Raw genomic sequence first — 26,415 nt, 5'->3', positions numbered from 1 at the left:
CATTAATTTTATATCATGCAAATTTGCTGAATTCATGGATCAGTTGTAGCAGTTTTTGGTGTTTTTGGTGTTTTTGGTGTTTTGGTTGTAGCAGTCTTTTGGGTTTTCCATATAGAGTGTCATGTCACCTGCAAGGAGTGAAAGTTTGACTTCCTCCTGGCTGATTTGGATGCTTTTATTCTTTTGTGTTGTCTGATTGCTGAGGTTAAGACTTCCAATACTATGTTGAATAACAGTGGTGAGAGTGGACATCCCTGTCTTGTTCCTGCCCTTAGTGGGAAAGCTCTCAGTTTTTCCCCATTGAGGATGATATTAGCAGTGGGTCTTTCATATATGGCTTTTATGATCTTGAGGTATCATCCTTCTAGCCCTACTTTCTTGAGGGCTTTTATCAAGATAGGATGCTGTATTCTGTCAAATGCTTTCCTGTATCTATTGAGAGGATCATGTGGTTCTTGTCTTTTATTTTATTGATGTAATGTATTTATTGATTGTTTTGTGGATATTGAACCAGTCCTGCATCTCAGGAATAAATCCCACTTGGTCGTGGTGAATAATTCTTTTAATATATTGTTGGATCTGGTTGGGTAGTATCTTGTTGAGGATTTTTGCATCAATGTTCATCAGGGAAATTGGTCTGTAGTTCTCCTTTTTAGTGGGGTCTCTGGTTTTGGAATGAAGGTAATGCTGGCTTCATAGAAAGAGTTTGGAAGTTTTCTTCCCATTTCTATTTTTGGGAACAGCTTCAAGAGAATAGGTGTTAACTCTTCTTTAAATGTTTGATAGAATTCACTTGTAAAGCCATCTGGCCCTGGACTCTTTTTTTTTTGGGAGATTTGTGATTACTAATTTGATTTCTTTACTGGTTATGGGTGTGTTCAAATTTTCTATTTCTTCTTGTTTCAGTTTTGGTAGTTTATGTTTCTAGGAATTTGTCCATTTCTTCCAGGTTGCCCATTTTATTGGTGTATAGTTGCTCATAATATTCTCTTATTATTGTTTGTATTTCTGCAGTGTTGGATGTGATCTCTCTTCTTTCATTCTTGATTTTATTTATTTGGGTCCTTTTCTTTTTCTTTTTGATCAAACTGGCTAGAGGTTTATCAATTTTGTTAATTCTGTCAAAGAACCAGTTTCTGGTTTCATTGATCTGTTCTACTGTTTTGGGGTTTGATAGCATGGATTTCTGTCCTAATCTTTATTATTTCCTGTCTTCTGCTGGTTTTGGGTTTTATTTTGCTGTTCTTTTCCAGCTCTTTGAGGTGTAAGGTTAGGTTGTGTATCTGAGACCTTTCTTCCCTCTTTAGGAAGGCCTGGATTGCTATATACTTCCCTCTTATGACCGCCTTTGCTAATCCCAGAGGTTTTGTGCTGCAGTGTTATCATTATCATTGGCTTCCATGTACTTTTTAATTTCCTCTTTCACTTCTTGGTTAGCCCATTCGTTCTTTAGTAGGATGTTCTTTAGTCTCCAAGTATTTGTTATCTTTCCAAATTTTTTCTGGTGGTTGACTTCGAGTTTCATGGCGTTGTGGTCTGAAAATATGCACGGTATGATCTTGATCTTTTTGTACTTGTTGAGGGCTGATTTGTGTCCCAGTATGTGATCTATTCTGGAGAATGTTCCATGTGCACTGCAGAAGAACGTGTATTCTGCTGCTTTAGGATGAAATGTTCTGAATATATCTGTTAAGTCCATCTGGTCCAGTGTTATTCAAAGCTGTCAGGAATAAAATTGCTTCCTGGAAAGAAAAGCCTCTGTTACGACTCTCTGTGCAAGAATCCTGCTACAATTTGGCTGTGTTTCCCAACCCCTCACTTCTGAGGGACTGCAGCTTTGACCTGCTCAGACCCTCAGGGGGAGGGCCTCGCTGAGCAATGGCCAGGTGCTGGCTGGGTGCTGGCACCCAGGAACATTCGGAGACCACACTGCTGCCGATGCTCAGAGTCTGTGGCTGGGTGCCAGCCTGCCCCAGAGAAAGTTCGCGCGATCTTGTAGCAGCAGCGTTTCAGAATTTATGAAAAATCACAACACACACCTGGAGCCTGGCTTCACCCTTATAGTGCTTGTTCCAGCACCAGTGAATGTGGCTGTTCTCCTGGGTCCACTGGGGTCTTTGCCCCAGGGGCGGGGAGCACACAGCCTCTACCAAATGTCCTTCCAGCAGGGGAACCACCTCTTCCCGTGTGGCCCTTGGACTCTTCACTCTTTGGACCTCGCTCTCTGCTCCTGAGGATTCACCCTTCCCACCAGAGCATCGCCAGGTATGGAGCTGCTGAGTTTCAGACTCTGTGCTCCCCTGTTTTTAGAGTCTTAATGGAATTTAAACCCTCTCCTTTCTCCTTTTTTTGTTCAGTCCCTGGAGATGTTTCCACTTTTCCACTTTCTTTCCAGCTGTTTTTTTGCAAGAGGTGCTTTTCTGGTACTCTCCCCCATCTCCGGCCTCTCTCTGCAAGCAAAAAACAGCTCCCTGCCCTCTGTGGCTTCTCTCTCCCCCAGTTCACCTCTTCACTCTGTGTACCTGCTGAGTTTTGAGGTTCAGATTGTAGAGATTGTTGTGTTAATCCTGAAATCAGTTTTGTAGGTGTGCATGTGGTTTAGTGTTGATTTGGCTACATTTCAGGGACGAGAGACCCCCCAAAAACTTCCATGCTGTTCTGCCATCTTGGGCCCTCTCCCAACAATCTCCCTTTTCAATTTATGATGTACTTCTGAAATATCACTTTGGAAAACTCACATTAAAATAACAAAAACTATGGTTATATAATAATGAGAACTACCTTGAAGTTTTGATGAGTAAAAGGTCTTGCTTTAAAACTATTTCACAGGAAGATCATACTGGTGGCATAGGATGTGGTTCCAGAGAGAACAAAAATTGACAACCCGGGAGCGCCTGGGTGGCTCAGTCAGTTAAGTGTCCAATTTTTGCTCAGGTCATGATCTCATGGTTAGTGAGATCTTACGGTTAGTGCTGACAGCTCAGAGCCTGGAGCCTGCTTCCAATTCTGTGTCTCCCTCTCTCGCTGCCCCTCCCCTGCTGGCACTCTGTCTCTCTTTCAAAAATAAACTTAAAAAAAAAAAATAGAAGCCCCACAACTCAATTTTAGGTCAGCAGTTTTCATTATTTTTGGTCTCAGAGCTCTTTCACAATCTTATAAATTATTAAGAGCCCTAAAGAACTTTTTTAAAAAATGTGGGTTACATCTATATGTATTGACAGTAATGCAAATTAAAGGGAAGAAATAAAAATACTAATTTATTAAAAATAACAACCCACGTTAACATAAACATGTGTATTTTAATGAACACAGTTATGTTTTCAAATAAAAAAATAGAAACATGGTACTATTTCAGATTTTTGCAAATCTCTTTAATGCCAGGCTTAATGGAAGATACTTGAATTCTCATGTGCGCTCCTGTATTCAGTCTGTTGTGCAATGTTTGGGTTGAAGTATATTAAGAAAACCTGGCTTCACACAGATGTGTAGTTGGAAAAGGCAGGAATATTTTAATAACTTTTCCAGATAATTATATTTTTCTTTATAAGTTGTAGTATCTTAAAAGTTGCAGTCTAGAATCTGAAAGTATATCAATGAACTTTTTATATTACATGAAAATCTATTGGTTCGTCTTGTAGTTTGAATGAATGTTTTACCCAGGCATGATTTTGTAACATCATGCACTGGGCATCTGAAAATACTGGTTTAATGAATTATGCAAAGATTCTAATGTTGACACATCGTATACAAAATCCATTTGTTACTAAATTTTCGTCTGCAGAAAAGTCTCAAGAATTAGTAAGTTGTCAAGTTGATAATAGTAGATTGTTTTCTAAAATTCTTAATTTTTATTTGAAACATTTAATATTTTATCATTGACAACAAATATTGCCAATGAATTTCTTTAAAAGCACAAACAGGCTGATTTAATTTTCAAGAAAATGTCTGTCAAATACCCAAATCTGAATGACTGGCACTCGGCAGTCATTCTTTCAAGCAAAAATGTTATTCCATGAAAGAAGTAGCTAAATACATGTCCTCAGTGGTTGAACTTTAATAAAATTAACATTCACTATTTCATCAAGGACATTCTTAAGTGAAATAGATAATTTTTTTTTTTTTTTTAATTGCAAGTGCATGGCAGTGAGGAATAATGAATGACTCAGTCTGGTGCCCCTGCTTTGATTTGTGCTAAGGCCGGAGAAGCTTTATTTAGTATTGATTTTACTATCAGTGCAAATTCCAGCAGTTAAAATGCAAATAACAGTATTATTATAAGGAGCTTTGACTTTGCAGGTACTCTGAACATGTCTTGGGGATACCCAGAGGGCCATGGACCACAGTTTGAGAACTGCTATGGTAGGTATTAGGATAAACTCAGAATATAAAAACAATTAAGGCATGATCCCTATTCTCAAGTTTATCTTTTAACAGAGGAAACCTATAGAGATGATTACAACATAGCTTTAGAGTTACAAGAAATGGCAAGACTGGGGGATGACTCATTAAAGACCAGCATGGAAGCAGAGACCTCACAGAGTACTTTTGCAATGGAGACAAGCAATGATGAGGCCTGACCTAAGGTCAGTGGAGTGGAGACCTAAGGTGAGTGGAGAAACTTTCAAGGTGGTGGAATTATAGGATGTAGCAACTGATTAACTATGAAGAATGAAGGAGGAGGGCAATGGGGTAGATAGCGATGCCCTTCCTACATATGCATTACAGGAGGGGCAGGTTGACAGCCGGGTGGGAGGAGATAATAAATTCAGTTTTGGATTTATTGACAATGAGATGAATGTGAGGTCTCTAGAGGTGTTGACCAGGCAATTAGCTATTTCTGCTCCTTCCCTGAAAGCCCTGCAGTTTTCTCATTCGCTGCTGTATCCTCCAGTGTCTAGCTCTTAATGTTGACTGAATAAATACCTAAATACGGTCAGGAGCTCGTGAGAATAATAGAAAAAAATTAAATTTGGTAGTCATTATATATATGTTTATTTGAAACCACAGGAGTGGGTGGAGCAGTACGACGGTAGCTGTAGGACTGAACTCCCGCTTTAAATCCCTGGCGGTTCAACAGGCAAAAGTGGAGTTCTTGGGGAATGTTGCCTCAGACAGGTCGCGACGGCCTATAACACAGATTTATTTCGGAAACCGTTTTCTGGATAATCCAGACAACCACCAAGATTTGTTACCTTTATGCCGTATATTAATACCTGTCAGACTGGTTTTAACTGGGTTGGGGTGGGACTGACCTCATCGTCCCGCCCTTCAGTATGCAGAAGCAGTGTTTCAAAATTCCCCTTTTCCTGACTCCGTGGGCGGTCTCTCAGAGGCCTCCGCACCCCGGCCCTAAGCAGGATCAGGTGCAGCAGACCCGCGAGCCCGGGCGAGGGGCGGTGCCCAGGCCACCCGCCCAGCTGACGTGATGTATGCTGAGATCACCTCACCAGCGCGCGGTGCAATCATCGAGAGCGCTGCGAGCTCCGCTGTCTAGTCGCAAACCTCGCTCTGAGATCCCTCCGCCCGCCCCCTCCCCGCACCGAATCGTGGCGCCCCGCACCCACGGCACGCAGGCTCAGGTTGTCTGAGGTTCCCAGAGGTAATCGCCTCCTAAACTCAAGTTCTTTTCTTTCTCTGTACCACCCATACCATAAGTGCAACTTGCTTTTTCAGGTCCTTTTTCCTGGCGTAAGGAGACCGCGGTGGTAGTCCAACTTATTTGAGAGGCGTGGCCAGCATCGGATCCCGCCTCGTTCTGTGACGCCAAGGGTGGTGCGCGTGGGAGCCACGGGTTGGGGTGGGACTCGGTTTAGTGGGAGAGCTGGGGGCCGGGGCCGTGTCCGGACGCCCATCTGCCGGCTTCTCTCGCTCTGTGGATTCGGAGGAGCGGCCGCGACCTCGGCCTCCAGCGTCTCCAGCGAACTGTAGTGGATGCTGTGGCGGCCAGGATGCTGCTGCTGGGATTACTGCAGGCGGGCGGGTCGGTGTTGGGGCAGGCGATGGAGAGGGTGACCGGCGGCAACCTCCTATCCATGCTGCTAATCGCCTGCGCCTTCACGCTTGGCCTAGTCTACCTGTTCCGCCTTGCAGTCGGCCACCTGGCCCCCATGCCGCCCGGGGCGGTAAGTGCACCCCGGGGACCCGGGCGGGGGACGCAGCGACCGCTGTGGCCGAAGGGCGAGCCAGGCGACGACAGAGGCGGCCAAAGGCCTAGCAGGAGTGGTGACCACGGCCATGCTTGGCTGGGCGGTGGAAGCGGGCGCACTGGGGGCTGGCAGGTGGCCGTAACTCTGCTGCTGGTGGTCGAGACTGCCTTGACCTTGCTAGCCTTGGTGCTGGGGTTCCGGCTGGCCAGGACCTCCAGGATCATAGTAGTGTTACAGACTTTGGCGGAGTCCCTACTGGGGATGGGATGCCCCTGGCAGCTTCGGTCCCTGTGGCGGTCGTCTTGATGACTGCGCCCTTGTGGGGTTCAATGTCCTGCGGCCTGTGATATTGCCCCTAATGGCGACTTAATATCAGTCTGAAGGGGGGAGTGTTTGGTAGGGTAAGAGTGACTGGATTGTCACTTCTTGTGCCAATGAAGTATCAGTGTCTTTAATTTAGTGCCTTTATTGACCATTAGCTTCATACTTACCGAATATATTTGGTGAATGCATCCTTAACCAGCCAACACCAAGTAGCTTTTAAAACTGCCTTTTACAGTTTTACAGTTTTACATTCCACTGCTTTTGTACAGTGGAATGTACGAACTAAAAGTTTTATGAAAGTGCCTTTTATAGTGAGTGCTAAAGCACCTGCTAGGACTGATCTACCCTCTCTTTAAAATCAATGGATGAGATGTGTTTTGTTTACTGATATATGTAGCTTCTTAAACATTTCACTTTCTGTACAAGTTACTGTTTGTCTTTTTCTATATCTTCTTTAGACAAGAATCTGGGACTAAAATTGTGAGTGGTAGTGGTGAAGATGCTGTTTGATTTTCCTGTTTTTTTTTTTTTTTTTTTTTCTCCCCACTGCTGTTGGCTAACAAAGTTGCCTAGAGCCACAAATAAATATTCTGGACAGTGTTCAGCATGTGCAGTTGCAATACCTTTGTGTTTGTCTAGTTATTTATCTTACATCATGTTCTGAGTTTCTGTTTACTATGGCCACTCCTAAGATATTTGTAGTTTAGCTGTTCTTAAGTTACTATTGATTGTTTATTTTTTATTTCATTTGTTTGGTCATGAACCTAAACTGGATTTCTCCTTTAGAATGAAATGTGAGTCCACATTTTGTTTTCTCTTGCAGAAAAGTCCACCATACATTTTCTCTCCAATTCCATTCCTTGGACATGCCATAGCATTTGGGAAAAGTCCAATTGAATTCCTAGAAAATGCGTATGAGAAGGTAAGTCTTCCAAATAATTACAGGAAAAGAAATTAGTGCTTTTCAAACTTTCTTTTATATGGCAGAACATTAAAAAAAATTTGTGATCTTGTGCTTCTCCTCAGTATAGGAAACATTAAATTAGAGCTGCTCCTGTTTAAGAGCTGGAAGGGTCTTGGAGATCCTCTTAATCTCTTCCATGTCCTGGGTGATCTCTGAAACATCACCTGAGGGAACCTGTAGTTCTGGCAGCTATGGCCTAAAAACCACTAGCCTAAATTTTGTACTTACTGATCATAGTTAAAACTGATACTGATTGACCCTTATTTTTCTTAACTAGTCATCTGTGGGATTTTCTAACCTGCTTTAAATCTCTTCTGTGACTTCAGTTTTGTCTACTTAGGTGATGCCATGGCCACTCAGATCTTTGCCCTTCTAACAAGCTTTCCTGTGCTGATTCAACCATTTATTCCACAGGCCCACTTTGAATGGTTGTCACTCTTAATGGTTTCATTTCCACAGTATAAATTTAGACACTTTATTCTGAGACCATAACTTCTTTTCCCAGCTTGCCTGTACAGCTCCTTCCATTGTAACCATTCTTTGACCTCATTAGATCTTCTAGTCCATTGTCCCATTTACTTTCTCCTGATCTATTATTAGCCTCTTTACTTTCCTTCTTTTTCCAGTCTGGCACCATGGTCCACCATTTCAGTTACACTTTAGCCAATACCATACGTTTCCTTTTCATTTTACTTACATGGTAAAACCCCAACCTTGGAGGGAGGCTATTAGTCATTTTCTTCTTGCACCAGTTAGGAAGTTCCTTCCTAACTTCATGATTCCCTACCTTGAATGAGCTTTGAACACTGCTCAACAGTCATATCATGCCAAAGTATGGTTGGCATACTTTGTGTTTGCCACACTGACAGTTCAGACCTTCATTTTCTAAACTTCTGAATCTTCCTATCGAAGCAGATGATTTCGTCTCCTCTTTAAAGAGAGATGTATAACCATCCAAAGAGAACTCTCTCATGCTCCCACTTTGAAACATACATTCTCTTTTCTTCCTGTTACACTAATTATAAAACACTTACTTTGTGCCAATACTGAGTGCTTTAGATAGATTATTTCACTGAAGCTCCACAAATTCCTTTCAGGTATATCCATTTTATACATGATAACACTGAGAAACAGGTTATATAATTTGCTCTTGGGCTCCCTGCTGGTTAGTGGTGAAGCCAGGATTTATATATGGTCTGATTTCCAACTCTGTAGGCTTTTAATAATAATAATAGTAATACAACACATGTAATGTTTACTACGGCCAACATACTCTTCTATAATATATTTATATCTGACATACACATCATGGATATAATCTGTATGTATATATATATATATATATATATATATATGTATATATAATCTTGATAATAGTAGGAACTGTCATTATTTCCATTTTATGGATGAGGGAAACTGAAGTACAGAGAAGTTAAATTCCCTGTCTGTAGGAGCAAGGTCACAACAGCTAATACGTGGAGGACCCTGGATGTGAACCCTGGTAGTCTGGCTCTAGAATCTTGGGCTCTAGCCTACTAGGTGCTGTCACCTTGGTTTTTATTTTGTTTCCTATTGGAAGTTAAAGTCTCAATCCATCTTTTGTCTCAAGAACATTATGCTGTTTTTCTTCTTTCTATAGTGACTTCTTCAACTGGATCTTTCCTATGTTCTCTGAAAAATTTTTCAAAGGTCAAAAGGACCAGAGCTTCTGTTGACCACTCAGTCTCCTCTCATGTCCTTCCCCCTTCAGCAAGTTTTCTGTACTTACTTTGTTTCCACATCTCCTGTTTACTTACTCTTCATACCACCCTTGATTAATGAGCTCCATTTCCTAATTCAATGAACTTGACCTCTCAGCTGTATTTGTCACTGGTAACCACAACTACTCCCTCCTCCTTAAATGTGGCTTCTCTCATTTTTTCCCCCTGCTTCTCTGACTGTGCCTTCTCTAACTCATTTGTGGGCTCATGCCTGGCCATTTACTGTTGGGGTTCATGGAGGTTTGGTCCTTGGCCTTTATTCTTCCCTAGGTGATCTCCTCTCTACCTGCAGCTTCAGTTACCAGCCATATGTGGATGACACCCAAATTAATAAGCTCCAGACCTGGATGTTCACCTCTCACGTGATTCTTTTCTGAGATGTCTCAAAGGCATCAGAAATCCAATATTTCTAAAGTCTCACCCTTGGTTTTTCTCTCTCCAATCCTGGTTGTCCTGTTCTTTCTTCTCACCATTGTTCTGTTTTACAGTGAACTGAAGCCTATGATTCATTCTTGATACTTCCCTCTCCCTCTCTTAATCCGTTTCCATCTGCAGATTCTCCAGAATAACTCAGTATACATTTGCTTCTATGGGCATTGTCCCACCATTAACCATGTGGCAAGTTTTCATCATCAGTTTCCTGTAATAGGCTCTAACTCGTCCTCTGGTATTCTTTCTGTTCTTGTCCCTCCCTCTTCTTCCTATAACAGCCAGAGGGACCTTTCTTTTTAAAATATGCATACATCAGTGTGTCTCTCGTATGCAGTTTAACATCTTCTATGGCTTTTCATTGCCTGTAAGGAAAAAACTCCTGAATATGGCTTCTGAGACTCTGGTGTAGGCTCTGTAGACTATGCTCCTCTGTCCTTTCCTCCACTCTTTCCTTCAGGACCTTTGTGCATGTCTGGCCACCGTGCTAATTCCTCCTCATCCTTGGAGCCTCAGCTCAGGTGGTCTTTCTTCTCTTTGGTCTCCCTTGTTTCAGTTCTTTTATCACAGAGATACTTACCTTCCAGTAGTACTTGTCACATTTGCAGTTTTACATTTGGTGATGTGATTATTTGATTTTAAGTGGTATCTTTTTCAGTAGATTAAGCGTCATGAGTCTGGAACAGTATTTTTGTTCACAATTATATCCTCAGAGCCTTGTCTTCAAAATAATCAGAAAACTGCAAGGGAAAGCATTTAACACTCAACCAGATTAACAAAGAATTAAAAATGAAATCATTTAGTGTTGGTGAGATAGTAGTAAAAACGGATAACTAAATAAACTTCCGATGTCTTTACACAGCAAATACTATATAACTTGTATAATAATGTAAAGATCATAACCTTTGGTGACTCCTATAAACTTTTCTCTAACCAACGGGAAAAAAAATCTATATTCTCAGAGATACTCATTGCAGAAATATCCATAAGAAATGAAAAAACTGACACATCACCCATTTGTCCAATAATGAAAGAATAATTATTAAAATTATGTTTGTGTAAAGGATAGTAAATATTTTCAGTATAAACTGAAAAAAATGAAAAATTTATTCATATTTCATTTGGAACTGGATGAATAAAATTATAAATCTGCACAAAGACTGGGTGAATAACTGCATTAAGGCTTATGCACGTTTTAATTTTCAAAAATAAAGAGGTTAGTATTTCTTTAGTGCTCCATATTTTTTACCATCATCACTAAGGCTGCTTTTCTTTCTTTAGTATGGACCTGTATTTAGCTTTACCATGGTGGGCAAGACATTTACTTACCTTCTGGGGAGTGATGCTGCTGCACTGCTTTTTAATAGTAAAAATGAAGACCTGAATGCAGAAGATGTCTACAGTCGCCTGACAACACCTGTGTTTGGGAAGGGAGTTGCATATGATGTCCCTAATCCAGTAGGTGATGCTCTTCTCGCCAAGAAAGACATATCTATAATATAATGTTATAGGTAGTAGTGTAATATTGTACATGGAAAATGTGGAAACAATTCATTCCTTGGTTCAAAAATCTGAAGAATGAGACATTCAAAAGACAAAAACCCCTAGGTAACTGACAAAGAATGGGTATTTGTTTTGTAGTTGCAGGCACGGGCTAAGCAATTTTAAATGGTTTCCTGCACAGAGAAATACAACCAATGATAACAGTGCATTGGAATTTGAGTCCATTGGGTGACAAGAAAATCCCATTTTTTAATCAGAAGGTCCTCCTGCCATCCCACTCCTCTGAAATTCTAGCATAAGAGCTTGTTTTGAGCTAGAGATTGTTCACTTTAGAAGTTTGGTTTCTTTCCTCCTCCTAAAGTCCAATATTAAAGTGTTGCAAGTTGATACAAAAAACACAAATGAGATCATTGGCTCAATTGCTTGGTGTGGGCTCTGGCTGAGATCCTACCACACGTTACCTAGTATCCCATATCCCAGTGCAGCAGTTAGGAGTCAACATCAAATGTTATTTCTGGGGATGGGGGTGGGTGGGGGGCTGTGGGGAAATGAATGGCTCCTCAAGGCCAAAAGCAAGAGCCCTGGAAAATCCCTGTCGTCAAATATATCTATTTTTTTCATACTGCTGATCAGATTCTTAAAATAGAAATGTCCCAATGGTTTAAAACCATTGGTTGTCTTAGGGTGAGTTTATTTTAGTCAGACTATATTGAATCATAATTAAACTTCTGGAAGATAGTGAAAGGAATGATACTTGTTTGGGAATAGAATGGGAGAATATGTGAAGTAGGATAAAAATGATATCAAAGTGTAATGAACCTTTGGGAGATGCTGTTGGTGTCTGGGTTGGTTTGGAATACCAGAAGATAACAGGATAGGAAAGGTAAGCCCTGGAGTGAGGAGTGGCAAAATGTGTATGTAGGAAGGAAGGCAGAGGTGGGGTTCCTAATTTATTGTTAGTCTAAGGCCCACGCACCAGGTGTTTCTCCACACATTACTTCAGATCCATGTAAACGCGCTAAGTTTCCCATGTCTGATGTAGTTTAAAAAAAAAATCCTTTTGGGGCGCCTGGGTGGCTCAGTCGGTTAAGCGTCCGACTTCAGCTCAGGTCACAATCTCACGGTCCGCGAGTTCGAGCCCTGCGTTGGGCTCTGGGCTGATGGCTCAGAGTCTGGAGCTTGCTTCCGATTCTGTGTCTCCCTCTCTCTCTGCCCCTCCCCCGTTCATGCTGTGTCTCTCTCTGTCTCAAAAATAAATAAACGTTAAAAAAAAAAAATTAAAAAAATTCCTTTTATTGTTTTTTAATCTTTTTTCAGAATATTGTTTTCTTTGGGTGTTACAGAGTTCTTATAATAGCCTAAATGAATCTTGTGACAAAACAAAATTGTGTTTTAATGCTTGGTATTATACCGTTAATATTTTTAAGGTGTTTTTGGAGCAGAAGAAAATGTTAAAAAGTGGACTTAACATAGCCCACTTTAGACAGCACGTTTCTATAATTGAAAAAGAAACAAAGGAATACTTTCAAAGTTGGGGAGAAAGTGGAGAAAAAAGTAAGCAAATGTTTTGGTTTTGCATTTATCCTAATATTTCTACTTTTTTATGACTAGAAACATAAGAATATATGGTATGTATAAAAAAACAAGCTACAGCATTTGTGAAACCTCCTTAGATTTAATGGCAAGAACATGTTTTGATAACCATAGAGTTAAAAAGACCCAAGAGGAAGTGATTTTACCACTCATTTAGCAAAACTTTTAAAATGGGTTAACTAACATGCAGGTTATTCAGTTCATTTGTACAAATAATATAAAAATCGTTTTTTAAAGATAAAAATAAACTGAATGTAAAACTTTTTGCAAGGTCATTTTAAGACAATAAAATAACTTTTTTTTTCACCCCAGTGGGCAAGCAAAAATCTAAGCGATTTAGTTTTGTATATAATACCTTATTTATTTAATATTGTATGAGAATGATTTAATTCATGAAAAAAGTAAATTTAAGTACATAGGTTTATTTTACCACCAAATGTATTATATGCTCTCTTGCGTTATGTACAGAGTATACTGAGTATAATTTGACATTCTTTGGATATTTGTATGAATCCATTCTGTAAATGGGACAATAAGTGTTCCTTTCAGAGAAAATTGCCATGCCCAAAGCAGGAAGCAACATCTGCCTACAGAGCATCAAGACCTCTTCTTAGGTCCCCATGTTTTTTCTGGGCGTGGTCTTCAGTTTCTATAAAAGGTCCAGAAACTTGATTTTATTTTTAATACACCTAAAGTTGATGTGATCTGTTTCTAACCATATAACAAGCTGATGTATAAATTAGAATGCCAACTTAATGAATACAAGTGAGACAAAGTTGTAGCACTGAGAACACCAGAATTTGCTTAACTTCATTGGCAAATCTCATTGGAAAGCCAGGTGATAACTGGAAGTTCATTTGGTACATGTGGAATTAAAGAGCAAGGCGCAACTGGGTTATTTTTAGGACGTTTAAATGTCATCCAAATGTGCTTGCCTACATTGGTCTAAAATTTGGGATATACCAATTGGTGATTAGTTACAGTTTTCTTTCATATACGGTCAAGACTTCAAATTGTTGTCCTGATTTTCCTGCTTTTGACCTGGGAAATAACCCATTCTTCGGTCTTTGGACTGCTGTTCTTTGGGAAGCATCTCCGATGCACTAAATAACCTTTTGCTGCTTTTGTTACACTGCGACCTGGAACTCCTGCAACTATATTCGTTTTTATCTTCAATTTATCTTTTCAAGTTGAAGAGTCATGAGTGAGGTTTAAAGATGTCTTTGTGGCCCCTATTTTGGCCACTTGGGAGTGCTTCCCATCATGAGTTTCTTGCCTCTCTTTGTTGTGTCCACATGTCTGTCTGTAGGCTTTTTTTGATGATATGAACAGGAAGGATCTTTGGTTTTTGTTCTTAATTTTCCTTTTTAATACTTTCATATCTCTAAGAAAACAGAACATTTCAAAAGAATATTTGGTAATAGAACGGGAATGATCTTTTTTCCTCTAGATTTGTTTGAAGCTCTTTCTGAGCTCATAATTTTAACAGCTAGCCATTGTTTGCATGGAAAGGAAATCAGAAGTCAACTCAATGAGAAAGTGGCACAACTGTATGCAGATTTGGATGGAGGTTTCAGCCATGCAGCCTGGCTGCTACCAGGTTGGCTCCCTTTGCCGAGTTTCAGGTATGGATAAAAAAAACTATGCTTATTTCACTGTAGAACTGCTGTAGTGTCGGTATACTTTACGTTAACAAAGATAAAAAATAAAAGAGACAAATTAGGGGAGATTATAAGCCCCCATTCTTCTATAAGAATTCAAGACAGGTTTTCTGTATATAGTGAGCTCATTGAAGATAAGTTTCAGTTTATTAAAGAAGTGATTTGTTGTCCAGCTGTTCTAATATTTTAAAACCTACTTATCGCACATATTCCTTGTAGTCAGGAAAGTCTCTCAACTCTATCTGAAGGTGATACACCCCTCTATGCACTTATTTGAAAATATTTGACTGTTTTTATAGCATATTGTGAAATATCTTTCTTTTGAAGTATTAGTGGCTTTCTTTAATTTTCTCTATCTTCTTACAACTATACTGTGATTTCCTTAAGGGCAGGGACCATCTGCTACAAAGAAATACTGCTTATAGGACTTGACATACAGCTTGTGTATCAGTGGGCTCTCTGTACCTGTTGATTCACTGCTGTTCAGGTGAGAGATGGAGAGGAGTTAAGTTGGTACTCCCTTTTCCTTCTGCTACTTCTATATAGTTACAGGATAAAGAGGGGAAGAAAAAAGGAAAACCAGGAGGGTTTCTCTGGAATTCTTTAGAACTCGTAATACTTTATAAGGAGCTTTGCAGTTTTCAGAATTCTTTCATGCATAGCTTGTAATGGATTCTCCAGAAATGCGCATCAAGTCTGTTTTTACCTCTTCTGTCTCCTGGATGAAGTCAGAAGTTCCTGAGCTTGGTACAATAGACCTTTCACACTTCAGCCCAGTCTTTCTCGGTCTTACCTGAACCAACTGATTTAACCAAAGTATTCCATTGCTTTTCTTAAACAGGCCTTATGTTTTTCCTGGCACTGCTGTGTTCATTTTGGTAAACTTCTTCTGCCCACATTATTTCAGTTGATCCTCAGTGACAGTCTTACAAACAAAGCAGGGCAGCAATTTTTATTAGAAGGCTTGGTTACAAAGGGGCTAGGTAGTCAGATTGCCTGGTTTTAAATTTCACCTGCATTGCTTTCTGGCTCTAGTGAGTTCATGCAGTTACCTGTGAATTGAGGATAATAGCATCTACCTCACAGGAGGTCAAAGTGGGTAATTCATGTAAAACACTTAGAGTACCTGTTACCCAGTGAGTGCCCTACTTTAAAGGTAAGATTTGGGGAGCTGAAGTTTGTTTTGTGACTCTACTAGTGTTTTTGCCCCTTACAAAACATGTGGTCTCAGAAAATAAAAAGAATCAAATCCTATATGCTATAGTCATGTTCTAAATCCTAGATTTTATATAATCCTAAATAAATCTTAAGTTTATTCAAATCCTGAATCCTACAGAAAAACCAGAATGACTATCTTCTTCAAGAATTAATTTGGTCAAAATTGGAATTCCATTAATTTAAAGGATTATTCTGCTGTTAAACCAGAAATGGATTCTACATGAATAATCACAAGTCTTATGTTAGACCTTCATTAGAACGCAGGTGGTGGTATGTTAATAGTCAGGGTCACATATTGTAAAGACACCTTTCTTGCCTTTAAGGACCCTGGACATTTCTAACAGTATAAGAATTTTATGGCTTTTTTTTTTTTTTCCTCTTGGTTCTGATTTTTTGTCAATTATTATAGAGTTATTCAAGTTAGTTAAATAAGGTTATTTTCAAAATGAACTGATGCCAGAAAGTACTTCTTAGTCATTTTCATCTTTGAATTGCAGACGCAGGGACAGAGCTCATCGAGAGATCAAGAATATTTTCTATAAAGCAATCCAGAAACGCAGACAGTCAGAAGAAAAACTTGATGACATTCTTCAAACTTTACTAGATTCTACTTACAAGTAAGAGCTCTTTTAGCATGTGTCAGGCTAATGCAGGAAATTATACATTACAACATAGTTAAATAATTACAATTAAAAAGTAATGATGCTGACAGAATTAGTAGCTGTGACCCTTGGACTTTTTCAATGGATGAGACATAAAATAGTGGGAACCTATGCCTTAGTGAAGTCCCAAATGACTGTGCATGGGAAAAAGTTTGCTGATAAACTTCAGGGAAGTATTTTGTAATCAAAATCCTATTTGTCTTTGGTATTTCTCTTTTCCTAAAGGGGGAAAAATTCTCACTTGTGATGGGCAAATGCAAGAGACTATTATACCTGAAAAATGTATTCACCATGATCCTTTATTTAAATGTTGACAAGGGGTGCCTGGGTGTCTCACTCGGTTAAGCTTCTCTTGATTTTGGCTCATGATCTCACAGTGATGGGATAGATCTCACAGTGATGGGATCTCACAGTGATGGGATGATCTCAACAGTGATCATGATCTCACAGTGATGGGATAGAGCCCCCTCTTGGGCTCTGCGCTGGGCATGGAGCTTGCTCCTGCTTAAGATTCTCTCTCCCTCTCCTCTCTGCCTCTCTCCCCCGCTTGCACTTTCTCCCTCTCTCTCAGAATAAATACATAAAAATTAAAAAAAAATAAATGTTGAGGCCTGAAATGGGTCTGCCACAATGGTAAATTTGTGTTTGTGATTCACTCTGTAGGGACGGGCGTCCTCTGACAGATGATGAAGTGGCAGGCATGCTTATTGGACTGCTCTTGGCAGGGCAGCATACATCTTCAACTACGAGTGCCTGGATGGGCTTCTTTTTGGCCAGAGACAAAACACTTCAAGAAAAATGCTATTTAGAACAGAAGACAGTCTGCGGAGAAGATCTGCCTCCTTTAACTTACGATCAGGTTTGTGGATTTTTAATTTCATTGCTGCCTTATGACTTTGAGTATCTAATGAGTGGCTAATTTTTAGAGGGGGCAATTTGAGATCTTCTATTTACTGTAAATTAAATTAGCTTCTTTATTTTTAGAAAACTCCCCATAGCCCTCCCTGAAATGTCTTAATGTTGGATCCAGTTTGCTAGTATTTTGTTGAGTAATTTAGCATCTATTCATAAGGGATATTGATGTGTAGTTTTATTTTTGGGTGTGTAGTTTTATCATGATGTCTTTGACAGGTTTTGATATCAGAGTAATGCTGGTCTAATAGAATAAGTTTGTAAGTGTTCCCTCTTTTATTTTTTTGGAAGAGTTTATGAAGGATTGGTATTAATTCTTTCTTATGTGTCTGGTTAGAATTCACCAGTGAAGCCATCTCAGTCTGCTTGTCTTTGTGGGAAGTTGTTTGATGATTTGTTATAGATCATGTGTTCTGTTTCATCCTGAGTCTTTGATTTATGTCTTTCTAGGAATTTGTCCATTTCATCTAGGTTACCTAATTTGTTGGCTTAAAATTGTTATAGTATTCTCTTACAATCCTTTTTATTTCTGTAAGGTCAACAGTGATGTCTCCTTTTTCATTCCTGATTTAATAACTTTAAAAAAAAATTTTTTTTTTAACGTTTATTTTTTTGAGACAGAGAGCATGAACGGGGGAGGGTCAGAGAGAGGGAGACACAGAATCTGAAACAGGCTCTAGGCTCTGAGCAGTCAGCACAGAGCCTGACACGGGGCTCGAACTCATGGACCGCGAGATCATGATCTGAGCCGAAGTCGGCCGCTTAACCGACTGAGCCACCCAGGCGCCCCAATAACTTTTAAAACAATAGCTTAATTGATTCATAACTTACATACCATAGAATCCATTTAGAGTGTACAGTGTAGTGTTTTTTTGGTATAGTCAGAATTGTGATGGTATCACAATTTTAGAACACTTAAATCACTTCCAAAAGAAAGCTGGTACCCATTAGCAGTCATGCTCCATTTCTCCTGCCTCTGGCAACCAGTAATCTTTTTGTCTATATGGATTTGCCTTATTCTACAATTTCCTACAAATGGGACTGGCTTCTTTCGCTTGGCATGTTTCCAAGTTTCATCCATGTTGTAGCATGTATCAGTACTTTGGCCTTTTTTATTGCCAAGTTATATTCCATTGTATGGATATCCCACGTTTATCTATTCATCAGTTGATGGACATTTAGGTTGTTTCCATCTTTTGGCTATTAAATAATGCCGCTCTAAACATTTAATCACAGGTTTTGAAAAAGCTGACATTGATGATTTTTGCTAGTGTTTTCACCTTTTTAGATAAGTAAATTTTTGCAGGTCCTTACTATGCCATTCTTCAGGGTGATTACCTCTCCTGTGGGTGTCTTGCCTCCTTTCTCTTGTTGACTGTGGTTAGTAATAGAACAAGATAATCTCAGCTACTGAACTAGTTACTTCTGTACTTCTACCAGAAGTTAAACTATCTTATAATAACCCAGAAGTTTAAATAATATTGCATACTATTGAAGTAAGTTAAAATTTGTAAAACTCAGGAAATGATTTCCTTTTTTAGCTCAAGGATCTAAATGTACTTGATCGCTGTATAAAAGAAACATTAAGACTTCGACCTCCTATAATGACTATGATGAGAATGGCCAAAACCCCTCAGGTAAGTCTCTTGGTTAGATTTCCCCTTTCGTGCGTCCAGTTTCTATTTATCAAAAAGAAGAAATATTATAATAGCAAAGAGAATTTTTCTAATTAAGAAAGAATAATCATTTCTGTGTAATTTCAATTTTATGTATTCTAACTCTTGATATTTAATTATATATTCAATTTATACAGATATTTTTATATAAATAATTGCAGAATATATACATTCTAATCTGTTCCCTGCATTTTTACTTAACAATTAGGGTTTTTAAAATGGTAATATATTTTTTCTTGGTTTAAAAAAAAACATGTTGAAGAAAATTCTGACAGTATGGAAGAATATGAATTGGATTATGAAGGTTCCTTGAAATCCCTCTGCTACCTCTGAGGCGTTTATAGCTTTTTTTAATTTCCAGCCCCATTTTGGGTCACTTGGACGTCATCTTGAGTTAAAATAATTTTCAGCTGGCCTGTCATCTAGCTAGTTTTTAAATATAAGTATAGCTCATGTGGGTTAATGCTTTATTACACAGTGGTCTGGTTATTTGGTAAAATATTGTTATATTTTCTAAGGAAATGTGTTGCTTTCATTTGTAGACTGTGGCAGGTTATACCATTCCTCCAGGACATCAGGTGTGTGTTTCTCCTACTGTCAATCAAAGACTTAAAGACTCATGGGTAGAACGCCTGGACTTTAATCCTGATCGCTACTTACAGGACAATCCAGCATCAGGAGAGAAGTTTGCCTATGTGCCATTTGGAGCTGGTAAGATACCATTTTACATTTGGAATTTTTGTTCTGAGAATGTGTTGATGGTTGTCAAAATAACCCATGTGAATTTTATTTACAAATACCTTTTCCTTTCCTCATACGGACATTCCTGTAAACATTTGTAGGAGTATAATCTTTGCCAAGTTAGAAAAAGTACTTTATTTGCACTAAAGGAAATAGTTTTATGAATTTTTACACAATGCTCTTTTACCTTTTAACTAATTTAGTTTTATCAGGGTTAATTTTGATAGTTCACTCTCTTTTCCCTTAAAATAGTATTTAAAGCTCTTTATGAGTTATTTTAAAGAGCCACTGGAATTAGCACACCATTCAGGCAGTTATTTCAGATTAAATATTACAGCTTACTAGTGTTTGTTTCAGAAAAGAGTAAAAGCAGTCTTTTTTAAATTGAAAATTTTCTGGATTGTTAGTTAACTTTTTGGTTCTCTGCCTGTATCCTTAAGATAAAATGGTCTTTCAATTTGGGCAGGTTGTGCATAGGTTTGCAAACATACATTTGAAAACGTACGTTTTCAGTTAATACCCTTATATTATCCAGGCAGACCCTTGTTCCTGCAGTAGTTTCCCATTTCACTGGCACTGTGCAGATTAAACTGTATTCTAGGACTTCTTGTTCAGTCTTTCCAGAGATTTTAAGTGGCATGACCTTTTTGTCATTGGTCACACTTTTTCCATATGTAAAAGAAAAGTATAAAGTCGTTTAGGAACTTCAGATCTTATTATCTTACAAACATATTTAATAATATGGTATACAAAATCTCTTATGAAAAAGTCATAGATTATTCAGTTACCTGGCTTCCACTTGAACTTATTTAGGTAACAGGTGGCTCAGTTACCTTCTATGGTAGCTCACTTAGTTTTTTAGACAGCTCCCATTTAAAAAAATTTTTTTTTTAACGTTTATTTATTTTTGAGACAGAGAGCATGAACGGGGGAGGGGCAGAGAGAGAGGGAGACACAGAACCGGAAGCAGGCTCCAGGCTCTGAGCCATCAGCCCAGAGCCCGACGCGGGGCTCGAACTCACGGTCCGTGAGATCGTGACACTCAACTGACTGAGCCACCCAGGTGCCCCAGACAGCTCCCATTTTTAAAAACTTGTATTAGAGCTATAATCTGGGGGCACCTGGCTGGCTCAGTCAGTAAAGCATGCGACTCGGTCTCAGGGTTGGGAGTTCAAACCCCACATTGGGTGTGGAGCTTACTTTAAAAAAAAAGAACAAACTGCCATCTGTTTCAACATCCCATTTACAGTCCTAATTGTGTTCTCTGAAGCTGTATTATCTATCTCTGAGCTATCTGAATGTAGATCTAATGTTCCTTCAAATCTTTCATTATTGTGTTAGTTTCCTAGGGCTACTATACCTCCCACAAACTGGATGACTTAAAAGACGTTTAGAGGCACCTTGGTGGCTCAATCGGTTAAGTGTCTGACTCTTGGTTTCGACTCAGATCATGCTCTCAAGGTTCATGAGTTCAAGCCCCACATCAGGCTCCACACTGACAGTGCAGAGCCTGCTTGGTATTCTGTCTGCCCCTCCGCTGCTCATGCTGTCTCTAAAAAATAAACTTAAAGGGGCGCCTGGGTGGCGCAGTCGGTTAAGCGTCCGACTTCATCCAGGTCACGATCTCGCGGTCTGTGAGTTCGAGCCCCGCGTCAGGCTCTGAGCTGATGGCTTGGAGCCTGGAGCCTGTTTCCGATTCTGTGTCTCCCTCTCTCTCTGCCCCTCCCCCGTTCATGCTCTGTCTCTCTCTGTCCCAAAAATAAATAAAAAACGTTGAAAAAAAAAAAAAATTAAAAAAAAAAATAAACTTAAAAAAAAAATGGACACTTATTCTCCATTTCTGGAAGCTGGAAGTCTGAAATTAAGGCGTTGGCAAGGCGTTGCTCTCTCTGAAGGCTCTAGGGGAGTGTCTTTCCTTGCTTGTTTCTAGCTTTCACTGGCTCTTACAGTCTTTGGCATTCCTTGGCTTGTAGCTACATCACTCCAGTCACTGCCTCTGATTTCACATGGCCTCTGCCCTTCGGGTGTCTGTGAGTCTTTGCATTGCTTTCTTTTGAAAGACACCAGCCTTGGATTTCAGGCTTACTCTAACCAAGTTTGACTTCATCTTAACTCATTATATCTGCAAAGTCTGATTTCCAAATAAGGTTACTTTCAAAACTCTGAGTGGCTGTGAATTTGGGGGGGACACGGTTCTACCCCATATGATTGTGTTAAGTATGTCCAATTTCTTCAATCATTCCTTTACTTTGTAATTTTTTGTGTTGGTGCGTATAGCATGTAGCTTACTCATTTTCATATTACGTTTTGTGAAATTACCCATTTTTCTGTTAATTCATAGTTAGGACACTTCTAGTTTGCATCTATTAAAAATAATCTTTTGGTGGTGCCTGGGTGGCTCAGTGGCTTAAGTGTCTGACCCTTGATTTTGGCGCAAGTCATGATCTCACAGTTGTGAGGCAGAGCCCTGTATCAGGATCCAAGCTGACCGCGCAGAGCCTGCTTGGGATTCCTTCTCTCTCTAAAGCAGGGACACCTCGGTGGTTAAGCATCCAACTTCAGCTCAGGTCATGATTTCACAGTCATGGGATAGAGCTCCCAATCAGGCTCCATGCAGGATGTGGAGCCTGCTTTAGATTCTTTCCCTCTGTCTGCCCCCCCCCTCCTCTTTCTCTCTCAAAAATAAATAAATAAATAAAAATAATCCCTTAACCAGTCTCCCTGTAAGCCAAGCCTCTCCTTAGTTGTTGTATTTGAATATGGAATGGTTTGTAAACCCCCTTCTTAAATATGGCTCCTAGAAGTAAGTGCATTTATGGACCACACTAGTGCTGTGCTAATGATAAGCATTTTATGTTAGCTTTTTTCTCTGTTTAATCTTCACAGTCACACTGAGGAAGGGACTATTTTATTCACTTTTTAGAAATGGAAACTAAGGCTTAGCAAGGCTTTTCTTAAATTCTAGTAATTTAGCTTTATCTTTTTCTGCTCCCTGAAAAGCCATCTTTGTTGTTGAGCTTACTACTTTATGAGGTTTTGATGGGCAGGAGAGATTGCAAGGCATTATTCTTTCTGGCTTAAATATTTCTGATACCATCTTTTATGAAGTTTGTCTCTCTGGCTTTTATATATAAACTTTTAAAAATACACAAATTATATTTTCTATTATTAAAATTTCCCCACCATTTTAGTAAGAAATTTCAAAGTCAGAAGAATTTTTTAGTGAACATTTGTATACCCATTATCTAGATTCTGCCATTCATATTTTACTTATCACATATCTGCCCATCTATCAATCCATTTACTTTTTAGGTGTATTTCAAAGTAAACTGTACACATTAGTGTACATCTCCCTGAATTTTTCAGTGAGTATATAATTTACAGTTTAAAAATTTAATTTTGGTAAGTTTCACAGTGAAATACTCAATTATTAATGTTGAGTTTTCACACATGAGTAACCTCAATTAAATCTAGTTTATCGATTTTTAAAATTGTTACTGCTTTCTGGTCCTGTCTAAAAACCTTTGCCTGGCCCCCAGTCATGAAGACATTCTCTTGTTCTTCCCTATTAAAATTTGATGGTTCTATTCAAGTCACATCAGGGTTACCCCAAACCAAAAATAATAATTAAAAAATTGATGGTTTTAGTATTTATGTTTACGTCTATGATCCATCTGGAATTAGTTTTTGAGTATAGTGTGAGACAGGAATTGAGGTTTGGTTTTTGTTTTTTTTAATGTTAGGTATCTAGTTATTCCAGCACTATGTTGAAAATATTTTCTTTTCTTCATTGACTTGCTTTATTTAGTGCCTTTGTTGATAATGAAATAACCCTAAAAGTATGTCTTGGCTCTTTGCTGTATTCCACTGATCTGTAGGTGGAGCCCTACAATCCGGGACCAAATTGCTGTGAAAGGGAAAATCCAATTTCTACTCCAACTCTCAGAACCCTTTATTGACATTTCTGGTCACCAAATGTGTGGTGGTTTTCCCACACCAATTCTCTGTGGACACCCACTGGGTGTTTGACAATTTAGCTCGGTTCTGACACTATCCACCTGGGGTTACCACAGACCCCAATGGTTAAGGGCTTAGTCCCATACCAACTGCAAGTCCAAGTTGCTGCCTGTTTTTCTGAGTAGTCGGCTGTAAACCAGAGGTTTTCTGGATCCCCACCTTGGAGTTCCACAGTTTCTTAAAATGGCTCACAGAACTCAAAAAAGTTTACTTACTGGATTAACAGTTTCTTACAAAGGGAGGATGCAACTCAGGAACAGCTAATTGAAGAGATGCTTAAGACAAGGTATGGGGGAAGGGGCCCAGAACTACCATGTCCTCTGGGCACACCACACTCCTGGCATCTCCACATGGTCACCAACCTGGAAAGCTTTCTGAACACTACCTATCCATCCTTCCATACGATAGGGATTTTGTGAAGGGTTCATTATGTAGGCATGATTGACTAAATCATCAGTCATTGGTGATTAATTCAACCTTCAGTCCCTCTCCATCCTAGAGGTCAGAGGGTGGGGCTAAAAGTTCTAACTCTCTAATCACTAGGTTGGTTTCCCTGGCAGCCAGGCCCCACTCTGAGGGGATTTCCAAAAGTCTCCTCATTAACAAACTCAAGTGTGGTTGAAATGGACCTGTTTTGAATAAAACGTCCTCTTCTTTTATTGCTCTTTTCACTTAAATTCCAAGATGTTTGAGGAACTCTCTGGCAAGAATGGGAGGAAGAACAAATACCTATTTATTACAGATCAACATCACAGTTGTTGCACTTTTAGTATTGAAATCAGGTTTGAAGTTTTAAGTCTTCTAACTTGGTTTTCTTTTTTTTTTTTCCCAAAGACTGCTTTGGTATCCTAGGTCTTCCTTTGCATTTCCATATGCATTTTCTTAAAAGTTTTTATTTGAATCTAGTTAGTTAACATACAGTATAGTATTAGTTTCAGGTGTATCATAGAGATTCAGCAATTCCATACATCACTTGATGCTCATCACAAGTGCCCTCCTTAATCCCCATCATCGATTTCCCCCATCCACCCACCCACCTCCCCTCTGGTAACCATGTTTGTTCTCTACAGTTAAGAGTCTGTTTCTTTAAATGCTTATTTTTAAAAAAAAAATTTTTTTTTTTTTAACGTTTATTTCTTTTTGAGACAGAGACAGAGCATGAACGGGGTAGGGTCAGAGAGAGAGGGAGACACAGAATCTGAAACAGGCTCTAGGCTCTGAGCAGTCAGCACAGAGCCCGACGCGGGGCTCGAACCCACAAGCTGTGAGATCATGACCTGAGCCGAAGTCGGACGCTCAACCGACTGAGCCACCCAGGCGCCCCAAATGCTTATTTATTTTTGAGAGCGCACACGAGAAGAGGGGGCCGGGAGTGGGGGGTGTAGGGACAGAGGATCTGTGCTGACTGTAGACAGCTCAGTGCTGGGCTCAAACTCAAAACTGTGTGATCATGACCCAAAGTTGAATGCTTAACTGACTGAGCCACCCAGGTGCCCCAAGAGTCTGTTTCTTGGTTTGTCCCCTCTCTTTTCCTGTTTGCTTGTTTTCTTAAATCCCACATGTGAAATCATATGGTATTTGTCTCTGACTTATTTTACATAGCATAATACTAACTTCTATCCATGCCATTGCAAACGGGAAGATTTCATTTTTTACAGCTGATATTCCATTGTGTGTGTGTGTGTATGTACACACATACACCACATCTTTATCCATTGATAAAGTTGATGGATACTTGAACTGTTTCCATAATTTGCTGCTGTAAACATTGGGGTGCATGTATCCCTTCAAATTAGTATTTGTGTCCATATGCATTTTAGAATCAACAGTTTTTACATGTATTGACATTTTACATTTTGATCTTGATAGGTGTTGCTATTTGGGGATTATTAAATCCCTTTTTCTTATTTTGAAAGATTTGAGGGTTTTTTTTTAAAGATTTCATTTTAAGTAATCTCTACATCCACTGTGGGGCTCAAACTTACAACCCTGAAATCAAGAGTCACTTGCTTTACCAACTGAGCCAGCAAAGTGCCCTGGCATTGAAAGTTTTGAAGGGTTCATATTGACTTTTAACTAGGGCTCTCTTGGGACAGAAGCTAAGAATATTCTAGATTTCAGTCCTTACATATAAACTTGGATAGATGTGACATTTCAAAAACTAATTGGAAGAGTCCTTATATAATTATCCACGTGCTGTTTCCCCTAAAAACAAGTGTTGAAAATCTGGGATTTTTTTTTTAATCAGGTGAAAAGAATTTCAACTGATTCTTACGAAGACTTTCTTTTTTTTAATAGGGCGTCATCGTTGTATTGGGGAGAATTTTGCTTATGTTCAAATCAAGACAATTTGGTCCACTATGCTTCGTTTATATGAATTTGATCTCATTGATGGATATTTTCCCACTGTGAATTATACAACCATGATTCACACCCCTGAAAACCCAGTTATCCGATACAAACGAAGATCAAAATGAAAAAGGCTGCAAGGAACTAATATGTGGAACATCACTGTAAACTGCAAAAAGCATTTGAAGTGAATGAAGTTTACGAAACAACTCGTGGTATATTCTTTGTAATTTTAAAAAGCTTAACTTATGGTTTTTATATTTTCTTAACTGAAAGGTTACATCAAATCTAATGGCATTTGAGGTATTTCCTAATAGTTTTATGATGGGTATTTACTGTAGATGCTTTAAGAAAATCAAGTTCATTAATAAGGAATTAGGGGGATCTTGGTAATTGACAGACTCTAAACATAGTTTCTAGATATTAAATTTAACAACAAAAATAGCTCTTGGCAAATAAG

The 26,415-nt window shown here is 39.1% G+C and overlaps 1 protein-coding gene and 1 long non-coding RNA gene across 4 annotated transcripts in view; one reads left to right on the top strand and one right to left on the bottom strand.

Moving 5' to 3' along the window:
* The window catches only part of LOC144615630 (uncharacterized), a 51,689-nt gene extending 46,325 nt beyond the window's left edge, over window positions 1–5,364 (bottom strand). Inside the window, exon 1 of the long non-coding RNA XR_013553992.1 lies at window positions 5,253–5,364. This is a non-coding gene — a long non-coding RNA (uncharacterized LOC144615630). The remainder of the gene's footprint in view (window positions 1–5,252) is intronic.
* Window positions 1–26,164, top strand: part of CYP51A1 (cytochrome P450 family 51 subfamily A member 1) — a 55,618-nt gene extending 29,454 nt beyond the window's left edge. The window contains exons 3-13 of one of the 3 annotated variants that reach the window (XM_060632443.3): window positions 4,297–4,359; window positions 4,435–4,605; window positions 7,294–7,392; window positions 10,905–11,081; window positions 12,554–12,680; window positions 14,170–14,344; window positions 16,096–16,215; window positions 16,924–17,119; window positions 18,714–18,809; window positions 19,391–19,559; window positions 25,905–26,164. In XM_060632443.3, the coding sequence (XP_060488426.1) occupies window positions 4,564–4,605; window positions 7,294–7,392; window positions 10,905–11,081; window positions 12,554–12,680; window positions 14,170–14,344; window positions 16,096–16,215; window positions 16,924–17,119; window positions 18,714–18,809; window positions 19,391–19,559; window positions 25,905–26,083 (1,380 nt within the window). In that variant the 5' untranslated portion in view covers window positions 4,297–4,359; window positions 4,435–4,563 and the 3' untranslated portion in view covers window positions 26,084–26,164. Of the gene's footprint in view, window positions 1–4,296; window positions 4,360–4,434; window positions 4,606–5,494; window positions 5,600–5,766; window positions 6,123–7,293; window positions 7,393–10,904; window positions 11,082–12,553; window positions 12,681–14,169; window positions 14,345–16,095; window positions 16,216–16,923; window positions 17,120–18,713; window positions 18,810–19,390; window positions 19,560–25,904 lie in introns of those variants that run through there. The other 2 variants (XM_078442476.2, XM_060632442.3) reach the window with 2 other exon arrangements.
* The last annotated feature ends 251 nt before the right edge of the window (window positions 26,165–26,415 follow it).

Source organism: Panthera onca, chromosome A2 (assembly GCF_046562875.1).
Source record: "Panthera onca isolate mPanOnc1 chromosome A2, mPanOnc1 haplotype 2, whole genome shotgun sequence".
Lineage (NCBI taxonomy): Eukaryota > Metazoa > Chordata > Mammalia > Carnivora > Felidae > Panthera > Panthera onca.
The sequence above is the reverse complement of the archived record's forward strand: the minus strand, read 5'-3'. Positions and strand labels throughout refer to the sequence as shown.